Source organism: Pongo pygmaeus, chromosome 2 (genome assembly GCF_028885625.2).
Source record: "Pongo pygmaeus isolate AG05252 chromosome 2, NHGRI_mPonPyg2-v2.0_pri, whole genome shotgun sequence".
Lineage (NCBI taxonomy): Eukaryota > Metazoa > Chordata > Mammalia > Primates > Hominidae > Pongo > Pongo pygmaeus.
The window spans coordinates 108185235-108207718 of NC_085930.1; the positions used below are offsets into that span (position 1 = coordinate 108185235).

Consider the following 22484-nt stretch of genomic DNA (forward strand, 5'->3'; position numbering starts at 1 on the left):
GGTCCAGAGCCGGCATGGGATCTGGCCTCCTACCCCACGGTATCTAATCATTTTTAAAGTGAGGAGGGATAAGGCCACCCTCAGCCCTGTCTGACCACAGAGGGGCATGGTGGGGATAAATGCAGTAAGAGCTTCGAAGCCACAGAGCTTTTAAGAAAAAGCCCTCATTGTAGATAAACCCAAGCAGCATCATCATCACCAAATCCCAGCCCTGGCCTGGTCCTCAGAGCCCTGCAGAGAAGCTGACAGTTTGCTAAACATTTCTCACTGGCTCCTCTCAGTTCTGTCATTTTGCCTCTTCTGCCAACATCTAATTTGTGCTACCGCCCCACCCCCTTAGAAGGCGCAGTATGCACACACAGGAGGAGGAAGTGCTTTGACGCACAAACAGGAGGAGGCGCTTTCTTGAGGTCAGAGGGCAGAGTAGGGTCAAGTTACCAAATTTCTCTAACAATTCCTTTGCAAAGCTTCTAGAGCAACACAAGGGTGACAGGGGTGACAGGGGTGAAGGGGATTAAGGGGACGATGTGACTGGAGAGGCACTTCCTGGTGCTACCTGTGACCCAGCCTCTGTTCTGGGGCTGAGACAGGATCTGAAGTTAGGAGCAGAAAGCCAGGCAAGAGGCCCAATTTCTAGAGGGCAGCCAAATGCTTTCATAAGCATCCCAGTGCCTCAGAGGTGGAACAAAGGTCCCCCTAACGGTCTTCATTCCAGAGTTCAGATGACTCTTGGAGGCTGGACCCTGCCTCACTGCTTCTCTGAGACTGTCTCTTCGCTCTAACGTCCTCCACCACCTCCTCCAAAGAACTCCTGGCACAAACTTCCCTTCTCTTCCCTCACCTCCTCTTTCCTCCAGCCCCATGTTTGCATGCTCTACAGGGTAAAACAAGACCAATGTGTTCTGGTAAAGGTACCTCTGCTTTACCCACAAGCTCACAGGTGAAATCAGGAGGACAGTAACAAAGAGGGCAGGGAGATGGGCGCTTATTACCTCCAGTGCCCACTGATTTCATAATGCCTCACTGTTGCCCATCTGCTTCTCACCAGCAGAAATTCATCCTACTTAGAAATACTTGATGAAGAATAAGGTTTCCTGCACATCTGGAGGGCAACAAGATGCTCCCTTGTAGACATTCTGCGCTTCCCATCTTTCACCACTTCCTCAGTGATACCTCCTTGGACCGCTGGGCAGATCTGGGGCTCCTCCTCCTCCTCATCTCCCCTGCACTCTTTTGCAGGAGATGTGACAGCTCATGTCCACCACTGTCTGTGGCATTAAAGTCTAAGCTCCTTAAGAGCAGAGAACTCAGCTGCTCTGTCTGTATTCTCAGCACCCCGCCTAGGGTCTGGCCAGGCACTCAATAACATCTCAGGAAAAAAAAATGAATGAATTCAGACCACAGAGAAGGAGGAGAGACTGCGGGTTAACAGCTCAGCCACTCAGATTTGAATCCCCATGCTATTACTTATTACTAGTATGAGCCTCAGTCTGCTCATCAGTAAAATGAAGATAAGAGGAGTACCTACCCTCAAAAGATTAAAGTGAGGGTTCAGTAAGATGGTACAAAGAAAGGCCTGAGCCCTGATCTGAGATAATCAGGTAGGAAATGAGAGGCAAACGCAGACTTTGTTTGTATTACAGCAGTTGCCAAGTAACTCCTGAAAACCGGGAAAACATAACCACCAATTTGGTATGGGGGTTGCCTAAGCACCATGAAGGCATGGTTATGTCCATTTAACACCAAGGAGGGGCGCGTGCATGATGCCCAGGGGCTGAGAGCCTGCAATGCAGCCAAGAGGGGCCAGCGGAGTCAGCAGGAGAAATCAAAATCACAACTCTAATAGAGAAGTTCAAATGGGAGGCCTTCGCTCTATTTGCCTCTCCTTCCAATTGTCACTCTGCTGTCAGGAACTGAGGCATTCCATCAGACTCTGAATCCCTTTCGCTTGCTGTATATAAGGCTCCAATCCATCCTCCTCCCCTTGCTCTCACCTCAGCAGTGCTGCCCACAAGACACCGCCCACACAGCTCTGCCAAGACTAATTCATGTTCTTCAGATACTCCTACTGCAAGTTTTCTTTTTCACAGAATGAGTGGCTGAAATCACTTTTAATGTTTCACAAAGCAAACAATCCTAGGAGGACTGGGTGGGGGGTAAGAGGAGAAAAATCAAATATATCACAGAACAGCCTGAATAAAGCATCTTTATATTGCTGGGTTCTCTGTAATTTTCACATCAGGCACTGTCTTTAAAATTAGGAAGTTAAGTGAATGAAAGGAGGGCTCCTTCACAGCCATGCTCCCAAGAAGACCACAGTTATACATCACAGAGGCAGCCCACAGAGCTGCAAAACGAGATGCAAATACAAAGCTCTAAAGATAACTGTGCAGGCACAGCTCACTGCCTATCCCAGCACCCACTGCCCATCCTCTTCCCCCCTCCAGCTCAACTACAGAAGCTAAAAGGCCCAAGTCTGTTTTCCTAGTCTCCCTTGAAGCTGGAGGTGGCCAAAACACACTTGGGGCTAACAGGATATCAGTGGAATTCTACTGGGGATTTTTGAGAAAGTTTTTGTTTTCCAGATAAAAGGAACAGTTTTTGGCACTGCCCCTTCTGCTTCTTTCTTTTCTTTTTTTTTTTTTGGTAGAAATTGGGGTCTTGATATTGCCTAAGCTGGTCTTGAACTTCTAGGCTCAAGTGATCCTCCCACTTCATCCTCCCAAAGGCTGACATTACAGGCATGAGCCACTGTGCCCAGCCCTTTTCTTCCTGTTCTGAATGGAGACGCGATGTCTGGAGCTGCAGCAACCATCTCGCCATAAGGTGACAGGAAGAAAGGGCCAAGAAAACTACTGAGATGACAACTGAGAACCCTATCCCAGTTCAGTCTTGGCGGCCTGTTATGTGGATACAGTAATTTCCCATTTGTTTAAGCCACCGTTTCTCAGGTTTCCAGTTGCTTGCAGCTGAAAGCATTACTAACTGATTCAACATCTCAGCCTTATCTATAAATAGCAGGACTTCTTCACTAACTCAAGACGATTTTTATCATACCAGGTTTTAAAACAGATGTCCTATCTCACTCAATCTTTGAAGTTTTGGACCTAATTTCCCAAATAATCCAAATAATAATTTCCCTATTATTTCATTTCTCTACTCAAATATCTCCTGGCCATTTCAAACTGAAAAGGGTCAGGACTATGTCTCTTCCAGGACTCCCTATCCCAGTAAGCAGCTTAACCATTCATGTGCTATTCAAGCCACGGTTTCCTTGATGTTACCATCTCCTACGTACTCTCTTCCAATTACCAAGCTCTATGGATTCTGCCACCTGAGTATTTTTCTAACCTACTCACTTCCCTCTATTATTCTCACCCACGTCTAAATTTTGCATGCCTGGACCATTGCAATAGCTTTCTAACTGGTCTCTCTGCATCCACACTTGCCCTTCCCTCCACAGTGATCTTATAAAAACATAAATCTGACCATGCCATTCCCTTCCTTAGAATCCTTTAGTGGTTTCCTATAGTCCCCCATGGTTAAAGTGCAAATTCCTTAAGACCTAAAGGCCTTGCCTGATCTAGCCCCTAAACATCTCTCCAGCCCCATCTTGAGCCTTTCTGCTTGGCTCTTTTAGCTTAAGCTACAGTGTCCTTTCAGTTTTTCAAACCCATCATATACCTTTCTGTTTTAAGGCCACTACACATGCTGTTCACTACATAGGTGTGTGAGGGGGGAGCTTCCCTGAAGTTTCATGTCTACCTAACCCTTACTTATCCCTCTGTAGCCCCAAAGAGTGGATTTTTCATTTCAGATATTAAACTTTTATATTCTAGATTTCTAACTGGTTCATTTAAAAAAAAAAAAAAGTTTCTACTGTCTCCTGAGATTCCCCATCTGTTCATTCATTATGACCATGTTTTCCTTTAAGTCCCAGACCATTTATATAATAGATGTCTTTGGCTTTATTTACTAATTCCAACAATCTGGGTCATCTCAGGATCTATTTCTATTGGAATGCCTTTTTCCCCCCCTTGATTTTAGGCCATAATTTCCTGCTTCTTTACAAGCCTAGTCATTTTTAATTATATGTTGGACATTGCAGATACAACCTTGAGAGTCTGGATTACATTGTCTCCCTTTAAAGATGTTGAGTTTTGTTCTGGAAGTTCCTTTTGAACCACTCAGGCTTATTTTATTTTTTATTAAAATGAGTCTATTTTGATTTTGTCGTTAGTCTTAGGGTGTCATCCCTACTCTAATGCATGGCCTTTTTGGGGGTCTCAACTATATACCCTTGGCTGAGTCATAATGCCAATGTTTTCCAGTACTGCGCAGCCCCCTCATGTCTGTGTCTCTGTTCTGTTCTCAGCCCCATAGCATTGTTCTCTGTTAGGCTTCATGAAGTCTTGCTCTCCCTCTTCTCCAGATTTTCAGAGTAAACCAAGTGCTGACCTCAAAAGACAGTTTTTTGAATACATCTGCACAGGAGTTCAGCAAGAACCAGGTGAGTCACCATGGTAACTAACCATTTCCACTGAACAGTTGAAAATTCACAGCTGACAATTTAAAGAATAACGCTTCTCAGTTAGGTTATTACATTTTCAACTAGAGGCAGAGGTCAAAACAAAAGAGCTAATTAGGTGGCCTTTCCAACAATGCCTATAACAGAATCATCTGACAGGTCCAAGAGGTAACCAAGCATCCCTCCCGGTAATGTAGTGGACCCCAACTGTCAGCAGATAGGGGCTCCCACTGCTTGGGGTGATAGAGAATGCAACATCCTCAGCTTTGTTCTTCACATTCAGTCTCCAATATTGGAGCAAGGCACCATGTTAACAAGTTCTAATGAGCACTTCTCCAAATCTATATGCTATTATCTGCTGCATTCAGAATAAATGAAAATGGAAAAACAACCTCATTTAAGACATGTCTTTTATGTGAGGAAACTAGAGGTCATATTTCTGTATGGCATTGGCATTGTGAGTTGGTGTCCTACAATTCTAATTCACAAAGTTTTGTAGTGATCACGGGTTATTGAGAACCTTGTGCTTTCTTTGTATATAAGAACGACAGTATTGGATCTAACCCAGAGTCCATTTCAGTCAATACCCACAAAGCAACTCACAGACCACCATGGAAGGGGACAACTATCCTTCTTATGGTGACTACCACAGGGGAAGAACAACATGACATACCATAAGTAGTCCTTCATGATGCCCTTACCTTTTCAGACCCTACTTATGTCCAGTCTCATGCATGCATAAGAATACAAAGGTCACCAAATTGCCATGTGAATGTCCCTAATTTGCTTTAATCATTTCTCTCTGGAGTTTCAGGGAGTGACCCCTCAACTCCAGCACCTTGAAACTTGGTAAGCTCAAAGGGCACATTGCACAGAGTGGTTCCAGTACCTACAGAACCGATTTTTTGTCCAGGCTCTTGGTGACTTAATAAGCAAGCCCCTGCTTTCAATGATTGGTTTTGCCTTGAATCTCTGAACACGGAAAGAGCTAGAAGGCACCTTAAAGACTGCTTGGTCCAACCTGCTCATTGTATTGATGAGAAAACTAAGGCCCAGGAACCATTTTATCAAGCTTTAGTGCCTGGCTTAGTTAATTTTCACTTGGCCTTCTCTCATGGAGGCCAGCCATCTCTTCAATTCTTTTAGATAATCTCTTCTGGACCTCCATTGAAAAATTTAAGCATGTGAAGTCTAGAGTTGGGTGGGAAAGACATGCACCAAAGTTAATAAACCAAAAGTCCACTTACTTATCTGAGATTTCATTCTATCTTTCTGGAGGTCTCATCAGAACTACACAGTTGAAGACACTTTTCTCTCTCTTTTAAAGGCCCCCCTCTCTCTTTTTTAAAGCTTTATCACTGATATAATTATGGATGATTTTTGACCTCTGTGGCAGTAAGTTGAAATGTCAGCAAACAATGGCCTACAATGACCTCTAGGTGCTATACTTGACTTACAGTTGAAGATACCAGCCCATCACCAGCTAAGTGAGTGATGAGGCTCAGATGCTTCCTGTGTGTACATCCATGGCTCTGAGCCCTTCCTAGAGCTCACCCCCCAACAGTGAGGCTCTCTCATACCCAGAAGCCTTTGGTGTTGCCTGCCAGCATGTAACGCATTAGTGGGGAGCCTCCAGGCTGACACTCACCTTTGCATAAGCGGTTGTCTTAATAAACCATTGTCTGAGGTACTTCTGTTCCACCTTTGCTCCAGAACGCCATGAACAGCCATGTTCATCCACCTGCTCATTGGCAAGCACTGTTTGATCCACTGGGTCCCAGTTAACCAGGGCCTGTACAATTCATGAAACAAAATGGCACAATCTGGTGAGTACTCTTTTTTTTTTTTGACATGGAGTGTCGCACTGTTGCCTGGGCTAGAGTGCAGTGGCGCGATCTCGGCTCACTGCAACCTCCACCTCCTAGGTTCCTGTGATTCTCCTGCCTCAGCCTCCCGAGTAGCTGGGATTACAGGTGCCCACCACCACACGTGTCTAATTTTTGTATTTTTAGTAGAGATGGGGTTTCACTATGTTTGCCAGGCTGGTCTCAAACGCCTGACCTCGTGATCCACCCGTCTTGGCCTCCCAAAGTGCTGGGATTACAGGCGTGAGCCACTGCGCCCGACCTAGGTGAGTACTCATTTTATGAGACCATCCTGAGGTTTCTTACATGGGAGAGGGCCTGCAAATGCAATGGCTCTGCTCCATGGAGTACTGCTTGGTAAAGAAATCACTTGCAAGTTGTACAAAGAACACATTAATTTCCTCTGTGCTTCCATCTTATTAGAATAGGCTTGGGAAGGAAGCCTTTAAGGATGTGTCTTACTCAACTTTGGTATCTTATATGAAAGGATGAACTTATAGGATGGAAAATTTTAGCAAGCAGAATAAAAGAAGAAAAAATGGTACCTATTTACAATTTGACAGAATAGGATTATTTCAGGGAAATAAATCTTCAGTGTACAACTCGATACATTTTTACAGTTATATACTCATGTAACCATCACTCATTTCAAGATAAACACATTTCCAGCACCCTAGAAAACTCCGTTGTGCCTTCTACCAATCAATACTGCCCCCACAATGGTAGCTCTTCTGAGCTCTGTCTCCATGGATTCATTTAGCTGATACAGCATGTAAAACATGTAGTCTTAACTATTATGAAGATTCATTATCTCCATAGAGTTCTAGTTAGTGTCTATCTTCATTTAAAATAAATACCTCTGCCATCTACATTCACACCTTTATGACATTCAGGTACCACTTGGTACAAAGAAGGGAATGAGTACAGAGGGGTGTGTTGGGGACTTAAAATATCCTGACTTCATACACATTTTTTGTAATTTTTTTTTTCTTTGAGACAGAGTTTTGCTCCTATTGCCCAGGCTAGATTGCAATGGTTGCGATTTTGGCTCACTGCAACCTCCGCCTCCTGGGTTCAAGCGATTCTCCTGTCTCAGCCTCCTGGGTAGCTGGGATTATAGGCATGTGCCACCAGGCCCGGCTAATTTTGTATTTTTAGTAGAGATGAGATTTCACTATATTGGTCAGGCTGGTCTCGAACTCTTGACCTCAGGTGATCCACCCACCTCGGCCTCCCAAAGTATTGGGATTACAGGTGTGAGCCGCCAGGCCTAGCCATAAAATTTTTAATAAGCAATTCTAATAAGAGATTGTTTTCGCTATTACCCATTTGCCCCTCCAGACCCTCTTCCTGCCCTGATCTGTGGCCCAAGAAGTTGACCTCTGTGACCTGCATTCCCTTGGACCCTTATCTTCCGGTTGGGTTCAACCAATGACAGACACACTGGCTGCTTCCTGGCCATGGGCTGGCAGGGGTCATGTGCCTCTAGTGAAGGTCATCACCTCTGTTGGGCAGGTCTCCCCTGCTCCTAAAGCTACTGCTCTCCCAGGTTGTATTAACTGCTCCCTAACGTTGCCCCTGCAGCCTACAGGCAGCAAAGGCATCCTTCTGCTGCCCAGGGTCAAACGCATTGCCGTCCCTTCTGAGTTTCCCTGAACTCCACACAAATAGTCCTTCATCAAATTGTCTTCAATGACTCCTTTCGGGTATGCTCTCTCTTTCCTGCTGGGACCCTGACTGATCCAGAGACATGTCTAAAAGTTACACAAAAAGTAGGGGTGAGGGGAGGCTAACCCATCTGTGGGTTGTAATTTGTGGGCTGCAATTTTACAACTAGAAGCAGTACCCCCATTGGAAAATTTAAGTATGTGAAGTCTAGAGTTGGGTGGGAAAGACACGCATTTGTTTCCCTTCTAAGATAGGGTTCCCAAAAGCCTTGACTTAATAAGCACATGGAGACAAAATATGGGACAAAAGTAACTTAGACCTAAAAACTTTAATGAACCAAAGGTCCATTTTCTTATCTATTATCCCTGCCTGTATTAGGGGGTTGGAGAGAAGGGTACCACTTAATTATTTCTTTTTTTTTTTTTTTTTTTTTGAGACAGGGTCTCACTCTGTCACCCAGGCAGGGGTGCAGTGGCACAATCTCAGCTCACTGCAACCTCCGCCTCCTGGGTTCAAGCGATTCTCCTGCCTCAGCCTCCCAAGTAGTGGGGACTCTAGGCGCCCACCACCACGCCCAGCTAATTTTTGTATTTTTAGTAGAGACAGGGTTTCACTGTGTTGGCCAAGCTGGTCTTGAACTCCTGACCTCAGGTGATTTGCCTGCTTCAGCCTCCCAAAGTGCTGGGATTACAGGCGTGAGTCACCACACCCAGTCTTAATTATTTCTTTTAAAACAATTATTAATTGACAAATCATAATTGTATTTATGGAATACAGTGTGATATTTTGATATATGTACACAATGTAGAATAATTAAGCAATTAAAATACCCATCACCTCACTTACTTAACATTTTTTGTGGTGATAAATTTACTCTTTCAGTTATCTTGAAATATACAAAACATTATGACTGACTAGAGTCACCCTCCTGTGCAGTAGATCTCAAAATGTATTCCTGCAGTCTAGCTGAAACTTTGTACTCCTGACAGTAACTTCCCATTCCCTTGCTCCACCCTACCCCTCCAGCCTCTGGTAACCATCATTCTACTCTCTACTTCTATGAATTCAATGTTTTTTAGGATTCCACATATAAGTGAGATCACATGATATTTGCCTTTCTGTGCCTGGATTATTTCACTTAGCACAATGTCTTCTAGATTCATCCCTGTCATTCCCAAATGACAGAATTTTACTGTTTTATGAAGCTGAATACTATTCCACTGTGTATATACTCCACATTTTCTTTATTCATTCGTCTGTTGATGGACACTTAGGTTGATTCCATATCTTGGCTACTGTGAATAGTACTGCAGTTAACATGGGTGTACAGATATCCCTCCGACACACTGATTTCAATTCCTTTGGATATACTCCCAGAAGTGGGATTGCTGGATCATATGGTAGTTCCAGTCTTCATTTTCTGAGGAACCTCCATACTGTTTTCCATAATGGCTACAGCAATTTACATTTCTACCCACAGTGTACGCAGGTTCTGGAAGGGTTCCACTTAAAATAAGAGGTAGAAAGAAAGGACCAAGTACTGCTTAGTAATGTAGACAGTTCATTCAAGAGGCATCTCCCCACTCCAGACAACCCATGCACAACTAAAACTGTATGAAATATAAAAGAAAGGTAGAAAAAGAGCACCGTATATCCCTCCACCTCTGTCTCTTGTCCCCGGCAAACCTCAGAGGATTTGGAAGAAGTGAACACTCGGTACTGCAGATTGCAAGAACAAATAGGACTGTATTTTCTTATCAACATTTCCCACATGGCCTGGCATCTCTCAGGCTCTAGGTTACAAAATACAATGAGGAAGGTGTGCTCCCAAGAGGTTTGCACATCATAATAAAACCCAGGCATTGAATGAAAGACAAAAAAAAAAGCAAAACACAAAGACAATTTATCCCCCTAATGAAAGACTTGGGGGGAGGGGGAAAAACACCAAAAGAACTAGTGTCTCAAAAGATGCATCATCTGTGAGAATCCACATGATTTCTTTCCAGAACTCCAATCCACCTCAGCCACAGAGTTGCAGATTCAGGCTCAGACTTTCCAAAAGTGGTTAAATTAGGAGTCGTCAAAATCCAGGGCTCAGCGAGCACAGCACCTGTAACCCCTTGAAGCCCTGGAGTTGCTTCCTAAATCCCTTTGCTCAGATCTCCTCTCTTGGACAACTATCTCTATCAATAGCTTCCCTCATCCAGCAATCCTGGATTTCCACATTTTGAACATTTACTTGGATGAACATGCTGATTTTTAAGCAAGCACAGTCTTATGAATAGGATATAATTTCTGGGCAACTTCACTGACTCTATTCATTTCCCTGGTTGGCATTTATGCTGTCTATCACCTACTGAAGCCAATTCCATGTTCCTTTGTAGTTAACTAGCCTTATTTGTAAAATAAAGTCAAGCCTGTATTGAAATGAACCTTAACACTGAAATCATTAAAACACCTGCAAACACACTGAGCTCTGGGTTGATTTTACCCACTGCTTCCCTCACAATAGTTATCTGGGAATATCACAGAATTGGACATTCCAAAGAAGGTAATTTCCCCACTTATTAAAGGGTTAAACATTAGGACTAATATTTTTTGCTTGAGTGATTTGTGGGAAGCATTTAGGAAGCATTTAAAAAATGCACCTCATAACACAATTACAAACACAAAGGAGCCATGTTCATAAAGGGTCAAATCTGCACAGTGATCAGTGGGAGCAGGGATTTTTGTCTCTGCTCTACTCTTCTTTGCCATTAGGCTCTTGGAGGTACAGGTGACTTCGGGCTCCCTTGGGGATCATGTGGGCAGTATTCTCCTAATTTTGTGTTTATCAGCTTTCCTATCTGTGACACAGCAGCTGCGGTGCTTGATGCCCCAGCCAGCCCTACTGTTCCAAACCCTCACGCCTCTCATCTCATCGTTACCATTCCTCCTCTTCCCTCAGATCCTCCTTGCCTTGCCTCCCTGCCTCGCCCTTCACACAGGGTGCCTGTCCCTTCTAGATCACACCCACCATCAGCATGCTTTTGTCTCTTGGCCAGCGTATCACTCCTCCAGCCCTTGGCTACTCTCCATTGTTTTCCCCGCCTCTCTCTCCTCAAGCTCTGCTTTTCTTTTCTTTCTTTCTTTCTTTTTTTTTTTTTTTAACTATCAAAGACCTTTTCTGAATATACTGTCAGCTTCAGGTTCCAGAAGGCTAGTAAAATATATATTTTAAGGTATTGATTTTTTTCAAGGTCTATTAGCTTCTTTCTTGACAAAGCATGCTTAACTAAGGAACATCACATAGGTCTTATAAAGTATCTAGCTCTCAAGATCAATCTTGCTCCATTCCATCAAGAAAGGGCCTGAATTTGGACTGAGTCCAGGGGTAGCCCACAAGGCTACCGTTTGTTACTGTCACCACATTCCAAAGCCACAAGGAGGTACAGTGGAAGAGGTGCCAGGGTGTAGCAATTCTTCCAGTATGCTTCCTGAAGCCAAGGCCATGCTGCAAACTTAGCTTTACCAAGTGTGTAAATTAGCACCATCACCAGCTGCTACTAAATTCATGTAGACAGCTAAAGACAGACTCATAAATTAGGGGACTCACCCTCATTCCCTAGAATGTCCAAGCATAATAAACCATTAATAACTATATCCACCATCCAAGGCTAAATACCAGCACAAGACTGATAATCAACAAGTACCATACAGGAAAAAGAACTTTGAAGAGAGATCAACAAGACTCCAGATAAGCAACTCCAGATAAAAAATGCACAAGGAACTAGAAAAGCAAGAACAAACCAAACCCAAAATTAGTAGAAAGAACGAAATAATAAAGATCAGAGTAGAAATAAATGAAATTGAGACTAAAAAAAAAAAAGAAAAAGGCCAATAAAATTAAAAACTTGGTTTTTGAAAATTCACACAAAATCAACAAACTTTTACCTAGACTCAGAAAAAAAGAGCCAAATAAATAAAATCACAGACAGAAAAAGAAACATTAAAACTTTTACCACAGAAATACAAAGGATCATTAGAGACTATTATGAACAACTATACATCAACAAATGGGAAAACCTAGAAGAAATGGATGAATTCCTGGACACACACACAACTTACCAAGATCGAACCATGAAGTAATTGAAAACCTGAATAGAACAAGTCATGAGTTCAAAGCAGTAATATAAAGTCTTCCATCAAAGAAAAAACCAGGACCTGATGGATTCACTGCTGAATTCTACCATTTAAAGAAAACTAATACCCATTCTTCTCAAACTCTTCTAGAAAGAGGGAATTCTTCCAAACTCATTCTATAAAGCCAGCATTACCCTGATATCTAAACCAGACAAAGACATAACAAAAAAGAAAACTATAGGCCAATATCCCTAATAAACACAAATGCAAAAATCCTCAACAAAATAGTAGTAAACAGAATTCAACAACACATTAAAAAGATCATTCACCATGATCAACAGGGATTCATCCCAGGAATGCAAGGATGGTTCAACATACAGAAATCAGTAAATGTCATGTCATATGACAAAATCAAGGACCAAAACACATAATTTCCATAGATGCTAAAAAAGCATTCAATAAAATTCAACATCCTTCATGATAAAAAAAAAAAAACCTCAACAAATCGGGTATAGTAGAAACACACCTCAACATGATAAAAGCCATATATGACAAGCCTATAGCTAATATCACACTGAATGGGAAAAAAAATTGAAAGCCTTTCCACTAAGATCTGGAACAAGACAAGGATTACCACTTTCACCACTTTTATTCAACATAGTAGTGGAAGTCCTAACCAGGGCAATTAGGCAAGAGAAAGAAATAAATGGCAACTAAAATGGAAAGGAAGAAGTCAAATTATTCTTGTTTGCAGACAACATGATTTTATATTTAGAAAAACCTAAAGATTCCAACCAAAAAACTTAGACTTGATAAATGAATTTAGTAAAGTTGCAGGATACAAAATCAACACACAGAAATCAGCAGCATTTCTATATGTTAACAATGATCGAGCTGAAAAAAAAATCAAGAAAGTAATCCCATTTATAAGAGTTACAAATAAAATACCTAAGAGTAAATTTAAGCAAGGTTAAAGATCTCTAAGGAAAACTATAAAACACTGATGATAGTAATTGAAAAGGACGAACAAAAAATGCAAAAATATACTATGTTCATGGATTGGAAGAATACTGTTAAAATGCACATACTACACAAAGTGACCTACAGATTCAAAGCAATCCCTATCAAAATATCAATGACATTCTTTACAGAAATAGAAAAAACAACCCTAAAATCTGTATGGAACCACAAAAGACCCTGAATAGCCAAAGCAATCTTGAGCAAAAACAGAACAAAGCTGAAAGCATCACACTACCTGATTTCAAATTATACTAAAAAACTATTGTAACCCAAAAAGCATGGTACTGGCATAAAAGGAGACAAACAGACCAATGAAACGAAACAGAGAACCTAGATATAAATCCATGCACTTACAGTCAACTCATTTTTGACAAAGGTTCTAAGAACATACACTGGGGAAAAGACAGTCTCTTTAATAAATGTTGCTGGGAAAACTGAATATCCATATACAGAGGAATGAAACTAAATCCCCATTTTTCACCATATAAAAAAATAAACTCAAAATAGATTAAAGACTTAAATGTAAGACTGAAAACTATGAAACTACTAGAATAAAACATTAGGGAAATGCTACAGGACATTGGCTTGGACAAATTTTTTTTTTGGGTAAGACCACAAAAGCACAAGCAATAAAAGCAAAAACAGACAAATGGGATTACATCAAGCAAAAAAGCTTCTGCACAGCAAAGGAAACAATTAACAGAGTGAAGAGATAGCCTACAGAAGGGGAAAAAATATTCGCAAATTATTCATCTGACAAGGGATTAATAACTAGAATATATAAGGAATCCAAACAACTCAATAGCAAAAAACAAAAAAAATCCAAATACTCCAATTAGAAAATAGGCAAAACACCTGCATAGACATTTCTCAAAAGAAGACATACAAATGGCTAAAAGGTATATGAAAAAAATGTTTAACATCATTAATCATCAGGGAAGTGCAAATCAAAACCACAATGAAACATAATTTCACTCAGTTAAAATGGCTTCTATTAAAAGATGGAATAACAGATGCTGGTGAGAACATGGAGAAAGGGGAACCCTCATACACTGTATGAAAAACAGTAAGGCAGTTCCTTGTAAAATTAAAAATAAAACTACCACATGATTCAGCAATCCCACTGCTGGGTATATATCCAAAGGAATTGAAATCAGGATTACCAAAGAGATATCTGCACTTCTATGCTTATTGTGGCACTATTCACAATAGCCAAGGTATCAATCAACTCAAGTGTCCATCAGTGGATTAATGGATTTTAAAAATGTGGTATATACACACTATGGAATATTATTCAGCCATAAAAAAGAATAAAATCCTCTAATTTACAGAAACATGAATGGAACTGGAGGTTACCATGTGACATAAGCCAGGCATAGAAATTACAAATATCAAATGTTCTCACTCATGTGAGAGCTTAAAAAAGTGGATCTCATGGATGTAGAGTGTAGAATGGTGCTGCCAGGGGCTGGGAAAGGAAGGGGAGAGAGGGGGGTTAAAAAGACAATGGTTAATGGGTACAAAAACAGTTAGATAAAAGGAATACATTCTAGCATTTGATAATATAGTAGGGAAATTATAGTTAATAATAATTTATTGTATGTTTCAAAATAGCTAGAAGAAATGTAATTATTTCCAACACAAAGAAAGATAAATGTTTGAGGTGATGGATATCCCAATTACCCTGATTTGATCAAGACACACTGTATACATGTATCAAATATCACATGTAAAGTATGTACAACTATGATATATTAATTTAAAAACCCCCACAACAACAAAACCCTCTAAAACTACATCCACGGAATAAAACTTTTTCAAAAAGAGTTTTAAGAAAATGTTTTTCAAAAGGTGAAATTAATGTTGTGCCAAGTAGAGGTCTTTATGTTCATATTTGCAGCTGAAAATACTTTTGTTTTGTGAAAGCAACAGCAGATTCTTTTTGCAATAGAACTGAACATTTGGTGGACAGTGCTTGTTAAGAACAAAAGACTTAAACACTCCAGTTATGTTTAGTAATGCTCTGCTCAAATACTATTCCTAAATGTTCATTTACCTGAGTTATTTTGGTTAAATATGCTTTACAAAGTATATTTCTAAAGTCAGTTAACTTTACAAAGTTTATTCCAAAAATTTGTATTTTGAAATAAACCACGGAAATAGAATGCTAATAGCAATGTTTTCTGTTTTAAGGCCAATTTGAAAACAGCTATCCAATAAAAGGAGATTGCTATGGTCTGAATGTGTCCCCCAAAGTTCATGTGTTGGAAACTTAATCCCTAATGCAACAGTGTTAAGAGGTGGGACATTTCAGAGGTGATTAGGTCATGAGGGCTCTGCTCTCATGAATAAATTGATGTTGCTATCACGGGTGTGGGTTAGTTATCAAGAGTGGGCTTGTTATAAAAGTGAGTTCAGCTGGGTATGGTGGTGCATGCCTATAATCTCAGCACTTTGGGAGGCTGAGGCGGGCAGATCACCTGAGTTTGGGAGTTTGAGACCAGTCTGACCAACATGGAGAAACCCGTCTCTACTAAAAATACAAAAATTAGCTGGGCGTGGTGGCGCATGCCTGTAATCCCAGCTACTCAGGAGGGCTGAGGCAGGAGAATTGCTTGAACCCGGGAGGCGGAGGTTGCGTGAGCTGAGATCACACCATTGCACTCCAACCTGGGCAACAAGAGCAAGACTCTGTCTCAAAAAAAAAAAAAAAAAAATAGTAAGTTAAGCTCCCCCTTGCTCCCTCCCTCACACTCTCCCTCTGTCTTGCCCTCTCACCTTCCACCGTAGGATGATGCAGCAAGAAGGCCCTTGCCAGAGGCCAGCACCTTGATATTGGACTTCCCAGCCTCCAGAACTATGAGGAAATACATTTCTGCTGTTTAAATTCTGTTTAAAACTGTTAAATACCAGTCTCAAGTATTCTATTGTGTTGGGAACAAGCCCCCAAAATCTGGCCATAAACTGGCCCCCAAACTGGCCATAAACAAAATCTCTGCAACCTTGTGACATGTTCATGATGGCCAATAAAGCCCATGCTGGAAGGCTGTGGGTTTACTGGAATGAGGGCAAGGAACACCTGGCCTGCCCAGGGCGGGAAAACCACTTAAAGGCATTCCTAAGCCACAAACAATAGCATGAGCAATCTGTGCCTTAAGAACATGCTCCTGCTGCAGTTAACTAGCCCAACCTATTCCTTTAATTTGGCCCATCCCTTCCTTTCCCATAAGGGATACTTTTAGTTAATTTAATATCTATAGAAACAATGCTAATGACTGCCTTGCTGTTAATAAATAAGTGGGTAAATCTCTGTTCGGGGCTCTCAGCTCTGAAGGCTGTGAGACCCCTGATTTCCCACTTCACACCTCTATATTTCTGTGTGTGCGTGTTTAATTCCTGTAGCGCTGCTGGGTTAGGGTCTCCCTGACCGAGCTGGTCTCGGCACTACTGTAGCAGTACAAACCAACTAAGACAGAGATCTACCTGGAAAAAAACCAAGACTAAATCCTGACCAAGCAGCAGTGTGGGGGTGGAGACAACCTAGCAGGCCCTCCCAGCCAGAGCTGACTGGGAGCAGCCTAGTGTGGATTTCTCCATCTGGTCATGTGTTTTGGCCTTTTCCTCATAAACACCATCTCGTTTTAGTCAAAAAGCCAATATTTGTTAAGGAATAGAACACTATTTTTTACCTCAGTTCTTTCCTCTCCCTTTTGCCTTACCCCAGTAGGTTGATGGGCTCAAGGGATCCTCTTACCTCACCATCTTGAGTAACTGGGACTAATTTTTTCCTACTTTTTGTAGAGACAGGGTCTCACTGTGTTTCCCAGGCTGGTCTTGAACTCCTGGCCTCAAGCAATCCTCCTGCATCAATCTCCCAAAGTGCTGGGATTACAGGTGTGAGCCACTGTGCCCAGCTCTGACTTTTAAAATACTATTTAATTTTAATTACTTTAAACTTAAATTTAAGCAACCACATATGGCTAGTGGCTATCATCCTGGACAGTTCTAGGCCACACTATGATGCTCTTGCCTCATCTCCCACCATTCCAAGTCTTACCTACCATTATTGAGCTCCCACCATAACAAACACTTCCATTTCTCGGGAGACCACTGTGATAGCTGTTCTTTAACTATTACCTTTAATTTTTCCAAGAACCCTGTGTCGTCATCCATTTTCTGCCACTGTAATAGAATACCACACACTGGGTAATTTATTGATAGAAGTTTATTTGGCTGATTCTGGAGGTCAGGAAGTCCAAGAGCACGGTGCCAACATCTGCAAGGGCTTCTGTGCTGCATTATCCCATGGCAGTAAGTAGAACAGCAAGTGTATGACACACACACACAGAGAATTTGGCTGAACTCATCCTTTTATTGGGAGCTCATTCCCACAATAATAACATTAATCCATTTATTAGGACAGGGCTGTCATGATCCACTCACTTCTTAAAGGTCTCTCTTCTTAAACCCATCACAATGGCAATTAAATTTCAACATGAGTTTTGGAGGGGACATCCAAACCATAGTACCCCACAAGGAAAATGTCCCCATTCCCATTTAGCAGATACAAAACCATGTTTCCTAGAGGTTAAGTTACCCAGCTGTTCACACAGCTGGGAGAGGGAGCTGAGCTAGGATTTGAGAAGCCTGTGTTCTTTCTTCTCATGCCCTCTCTTTGATCTCATTATAGGAACCAGACAATAGGTTGTGTGGTAAGAATTCAAGGGTAAAAGAAGCCCAGACCCTGTCTTGATGACACTAAACTTAAGCAGGAAGTAGTTACCTTCTGGGTCTGCTGTGACTGATTTTATGAACTTGAGGTAGCGTTCATTTTCACTGCTACTACAATGATGTATCCTAAAGGGATTCACTGAATTTCAAAAGTCCAGCTAATTTTAACTTACCTCCTTTTGATAGGCCAGCCCAGCCTCATACAGTTTAATAAAGAGATACTGAGTCCACTTGTAGTAATCTGGCAAACACGTAGTTATTTCCTGCCAACAAAGAAGAAAAATAATGTACAGGCCATTATAAACATCCCCCCAGCCACGCATGCATCAGTCTTGCAACTGAATTTTGAAAAGTAATGAAATCACAAAAATATTTACCAGCTCAAAATATTTTCACCAGTTTGTAAAGTAAGGAGAGCCACAATTTATTCTGGAAAGAGATGTTATTGAAATGCCACCTACCCCTTTCTGAGAGCATGTTCAATGAGAAACTCAACTTCAAGTCTTTTGCACACCTCCTGCCCACTCATCTATGGCACTAACCAGTGAATTACATTGTACAAAATTGGGTATTAACATTTTTGTCAGCACAAACATACACTGGGGGCCTGATACTTATTCACAAATGTAGTTCATTTTGAAAGCAATCACAAAATTCAAGAGGAATATTTGCCTGCCTCAGTATGATCCTCATTTGAAAATACATCTTGTGTTTCCACATAAAACTGGGGCCTAGTGGCTCCTTTAGACTCGTATATTCCATTTATTCCATTATGTGAATCAGGCTGTTGTTTACTTAGGAAGAACAATTAAAAACATTAAACTTAGTAAGAAACCACTTGGTTTATATTTCCAAGCCTAAATCAAAGGTTCCCAAAATTTACTTTCTGTCCTAAAAACACATTTGTTATAGAATTCTTAAAAACAGAATTTACAGTTGATAAAGTCAAATAAGCATAAAACCTCTACACTGTCACGTTTCTTTTCTATTGCTCTTTAACTTCAAAAACTGACTAACACAGGAATGAATGATGGGAGGGAATGTTTCAAATGACTCCATTTGTAACAGACTTTTTTATTTTTAAGAGACAGAAGTCTTGCTCTGTCGCCAAGGCTGAGGTGCAGTGGTGTGATTGTGCCTCACTGTAGTCTCGAACTCCTGGGCTCAAATGACCCTCCCTCCTCAGCCTCCCCAGTAGATGGGACTACAGGTGTGTGCCACAACACCTTGTAATAAACTTTTGATAGAAGGCATACTTTTACCAAAAGTGCAAACAATTCAGTCTTCCTTAACATGAATAAATGAGACAGCTTCAAACCCGGACTTTGGGTGTGTGGTAGGAACTAAGCAAGGTGTCTACAGGTAAACAACTGTGCCCCTAGTGGGCTATTTTTCTTATGTAAGACTCCTGAGTCCTTTTTTGTGCTGTTTTATAAAAATAGCAGAGTAATAACTATTAGAAAACAATTCTTTTAAAGGGAAAATAACTCAACTCTATCGGCTCCACCTTCCCACTTCAAGGCAACTAGTGAACCACCAGCCAGGCAAAGGGCTTTGCCCACATTGTAGCTGTCCACCTAGGCCAGCTTCCACAACACAAGAGCCATAATTTCTGAGCCATGCATACAACGCAGCCTGCTCTGGCTTCCAGCTTCACAGATGTCTACAGGGGTGTCATGCACAAAGATCTTCACCAACTCAAGAACCTAACCAGCACTCTGCCAATGGGCTTGCTCCCCAAAACCTCCAAATTCATCCTCATCCATCATCTTTTCCTCCCCAGCTACCCCTCCAGCTAGCGTGGCACAGAACTTGTTTTCCTCAGTTTTCTAGACAAGAAACTTAAAAACTTCCACTGTTAACAAAACCCAGGGCAGGAGCTATGTTTGGTCTATTTCATTTTGCTCATTGTTGTATGCTCAGGTCCTGGCACATTGAGGCACCCAAAATTGTTGTTGAAGGAAGAATAAACTAGATAGAGATACGAACTACTGACGTTGAATCACATTTGATTCCTTCATGAGGTTTCACCACAAAATTCAAATTATTACACTGTTGTCCCCAAGATGAACTGGGATAGGGGATGTGGGTAAGGGGTGGAGGTAGTATGGTAAAAATATTCCTAGACTTGGTCATTGTGGATATATCTTTTTATATCTTTTCATTTTTAAAAAATCTTTACCCACTAGAGGTTTAGAAAAGTGTGTGAAATAATTTTGAGAAAATAATGAGAATTGTTAAATCTAAGGGATAGAGGTTCAATATTTTCTTTTCTCAATTTTTCTATTGAGTTGTTCATAATATCAAAATTCTTTTAGTAAATATATAACACATAATATATATTATACATGTAACATATATACAACATATTTTGTATATACACACGTATATAAAATATACAAGTATGTGTTTTTTTCTCTAAGCCCATGAATCTGCTTCCTAGAGTGAGAGTAAAAATTACACAGCAATGAAACAGCATTGTTATTTTCATCTAGGTTGATGGTTCTGAAAATCACTTTTACCTAAAGTGAAAAATGGGCTGGGCGCAGTGGCTCATGCCTATAATCCCAGCACTTTGGGAGGCTGAGGCGGGGGGATCACAAGGTCAGGAGATTGAGACCATCCTCGCTAACATGGTGAAACACTGTCTCTACTAAAAATACAAAAAAAAAATTAGACAGGAATGGTGGCGGGCACCTGTAGTCCCACTTACTCGGGAGGCTGAGGCAGGAGAAGGGCGTGAACCCAGGAGGCGGAGCTTGCAATGAGCTGAGATCATGCCAGTGCACTCCAGCCTGGACAACAGAGCAAGACTCTGTCTCAGAAAAAAAAAAAAAAAAAAAAGAGGATAGATCTAGTCAGGAAAAACAATGATCTTCATCCAACCAAGTGTTAGCCTACTTTCAGTCAAACCTGTAACGAAAGGGCATTCTCTTTGGAAGTGTCAGCTCTGAGGTAAAGGGAGGGGTGAGGAATTACAGGCCCCTGCTTTCACCCTGGCTTCAAATTTGGGTCTGATCTATTTTATTTATATTACATTTCTGCACATGTCATTTGAAGAAAAAGCAACCTCAACTGCTAAAAGAGTACAGCTTGAAAACCACTGCTCCAGGACCATTATTCCAGTCACTGGTGGTTTCATTTCCAGGCATATTCACAGCACTCATAAGTTCCGTCGTATTGAAGTGCGTGACTCACCTGCCCAGAGGAAGCTGGGAATGCCCTGAGGAAGACACTGTGCTCCTGTCCCTTTTATTCCCATCTGCTGCACACAGGGCACAGCCACCGACCGACCCTCAGTAATGTCCACTCCATAAAGAAATGCCAGAACAGACACTCGCAAGGCTCACCAGGAGTTCAGTCTCACAAGGATCATAAACACAGTTGGGAACAGACACCACTTAGAAATACATCTCCTGAAAGTCATAGAGCCCGCTGGAACCTTCCCTGATTTGCTCATTAAAACAAAGCAAAACAAAAACAGCTATTTTGAGTCTTCTAATGCTTTATCTCAATCAAAATAATCAGAGTCATCTTTCTGAAATTAAACTGCTGAAAAGCTTTTATTTTAGTCACCTGGCTAGAAATCGAGTCTATTTTCATATTTTCACTGGGAAGTGCCTATTCAAAACCCAGTTCTGTAGACAAGGGTCTTCTATGGGTTTCAGTACCCACAGAGGTGATGTTAATAGTCCTTTCTTCCCTTCTCTAAAGGAAGAGTGCTCAACCGGGAAAATTTTGTTCCCCAGAGACCATCTGGCAATGACTGGAAACATTTTTGTTCATCACAACTGGGGTGTGTATATTGTATGTGTGCTACTGGCATCCAGTGGATAGAGGCCAGGGATGCTGCTTTAAAAACCTATAGTGAACAAGACAGTCCCCAGAACAAAATAATCACCCAGCCCGGCCAAGGTGGAGAAACCCCAATCTGTGAGTTCAGATTTTTTCAGTTTGAGTCTATAATCACAGGCTGATTAAAGAAGCATCAATCAAACAACTCTCTGGTGGCCATTCCATACATACTGATAACATGTTAAACATCAATGAGCAAAAGTGGAAACACGGAGGCGGTTAAGCGAGTTGCCCTTCTCCATCGGGGGTAGCCCTATCTCTATTAAGCATGACTTGCAGCGCACACAGGAATGCTGCATGATGCGACCACCAAGTCTTCTACCAACTCGGAGACCAACCAGAGGAGAGACATGTCAAGTCTGGGGTTGCAGGCAGATAAAATTCTGAAACTCTATTATGTGTGCATAATGCTATTCACTGGTAATAAGTGGTTGATTTTACTATCTAAATTTTAAATCATTTAATGTGCCTCCAAGTAGTTGTCTGACTTGGAAAATCTACATAATAAATTTGTGTAATAAATCTCCTATTTTGAAGTTAGAGATGCATACAGTTTTTCTTGATACAACATGAGTTCATCCCTTCCCATAAAATAGTTGTTGAACAAATAAACGTTTAAAGATCATCCATGAGAATCTGCCCCACAGCACCCAAATTCCAGATGGAACCCTGCCTGCAACTCCAAGGGGGAACTC

General features: G+C 41.3%; 1 protein-coding gene across 4 annotated transcripts in view; it reads right to left on the bottom strand.

Moving 5' to 3' along the window:
* The window catches only part of LARS2 (leucyl-tRNA synthetase 2, mitochondrial), a 161182-nt gene that overhangs the window by 85260 nt on the left and 53438 nt on the right, over window positions 1-22484 (bottom strand). For all 4 annotated transcript variants that reach the window (XM_054480414.2, XM_054480415.2, XM_063661971.1 and 1 more), the window contains 2 exons: window positions 18108-18197; window positions 6177-6320 (listed from right to left, as the gene is read on the bottom strand). In XM_054480414.2, coding sequence (XP_054336389.1) covers window positions 6177-6320; window positions 18108-18197 — 234 coding nt within the window. The remainder of the gene's footprint in view (window positions 1-6176; window positions 6321-18107; window positions 18198-22484) is intronic.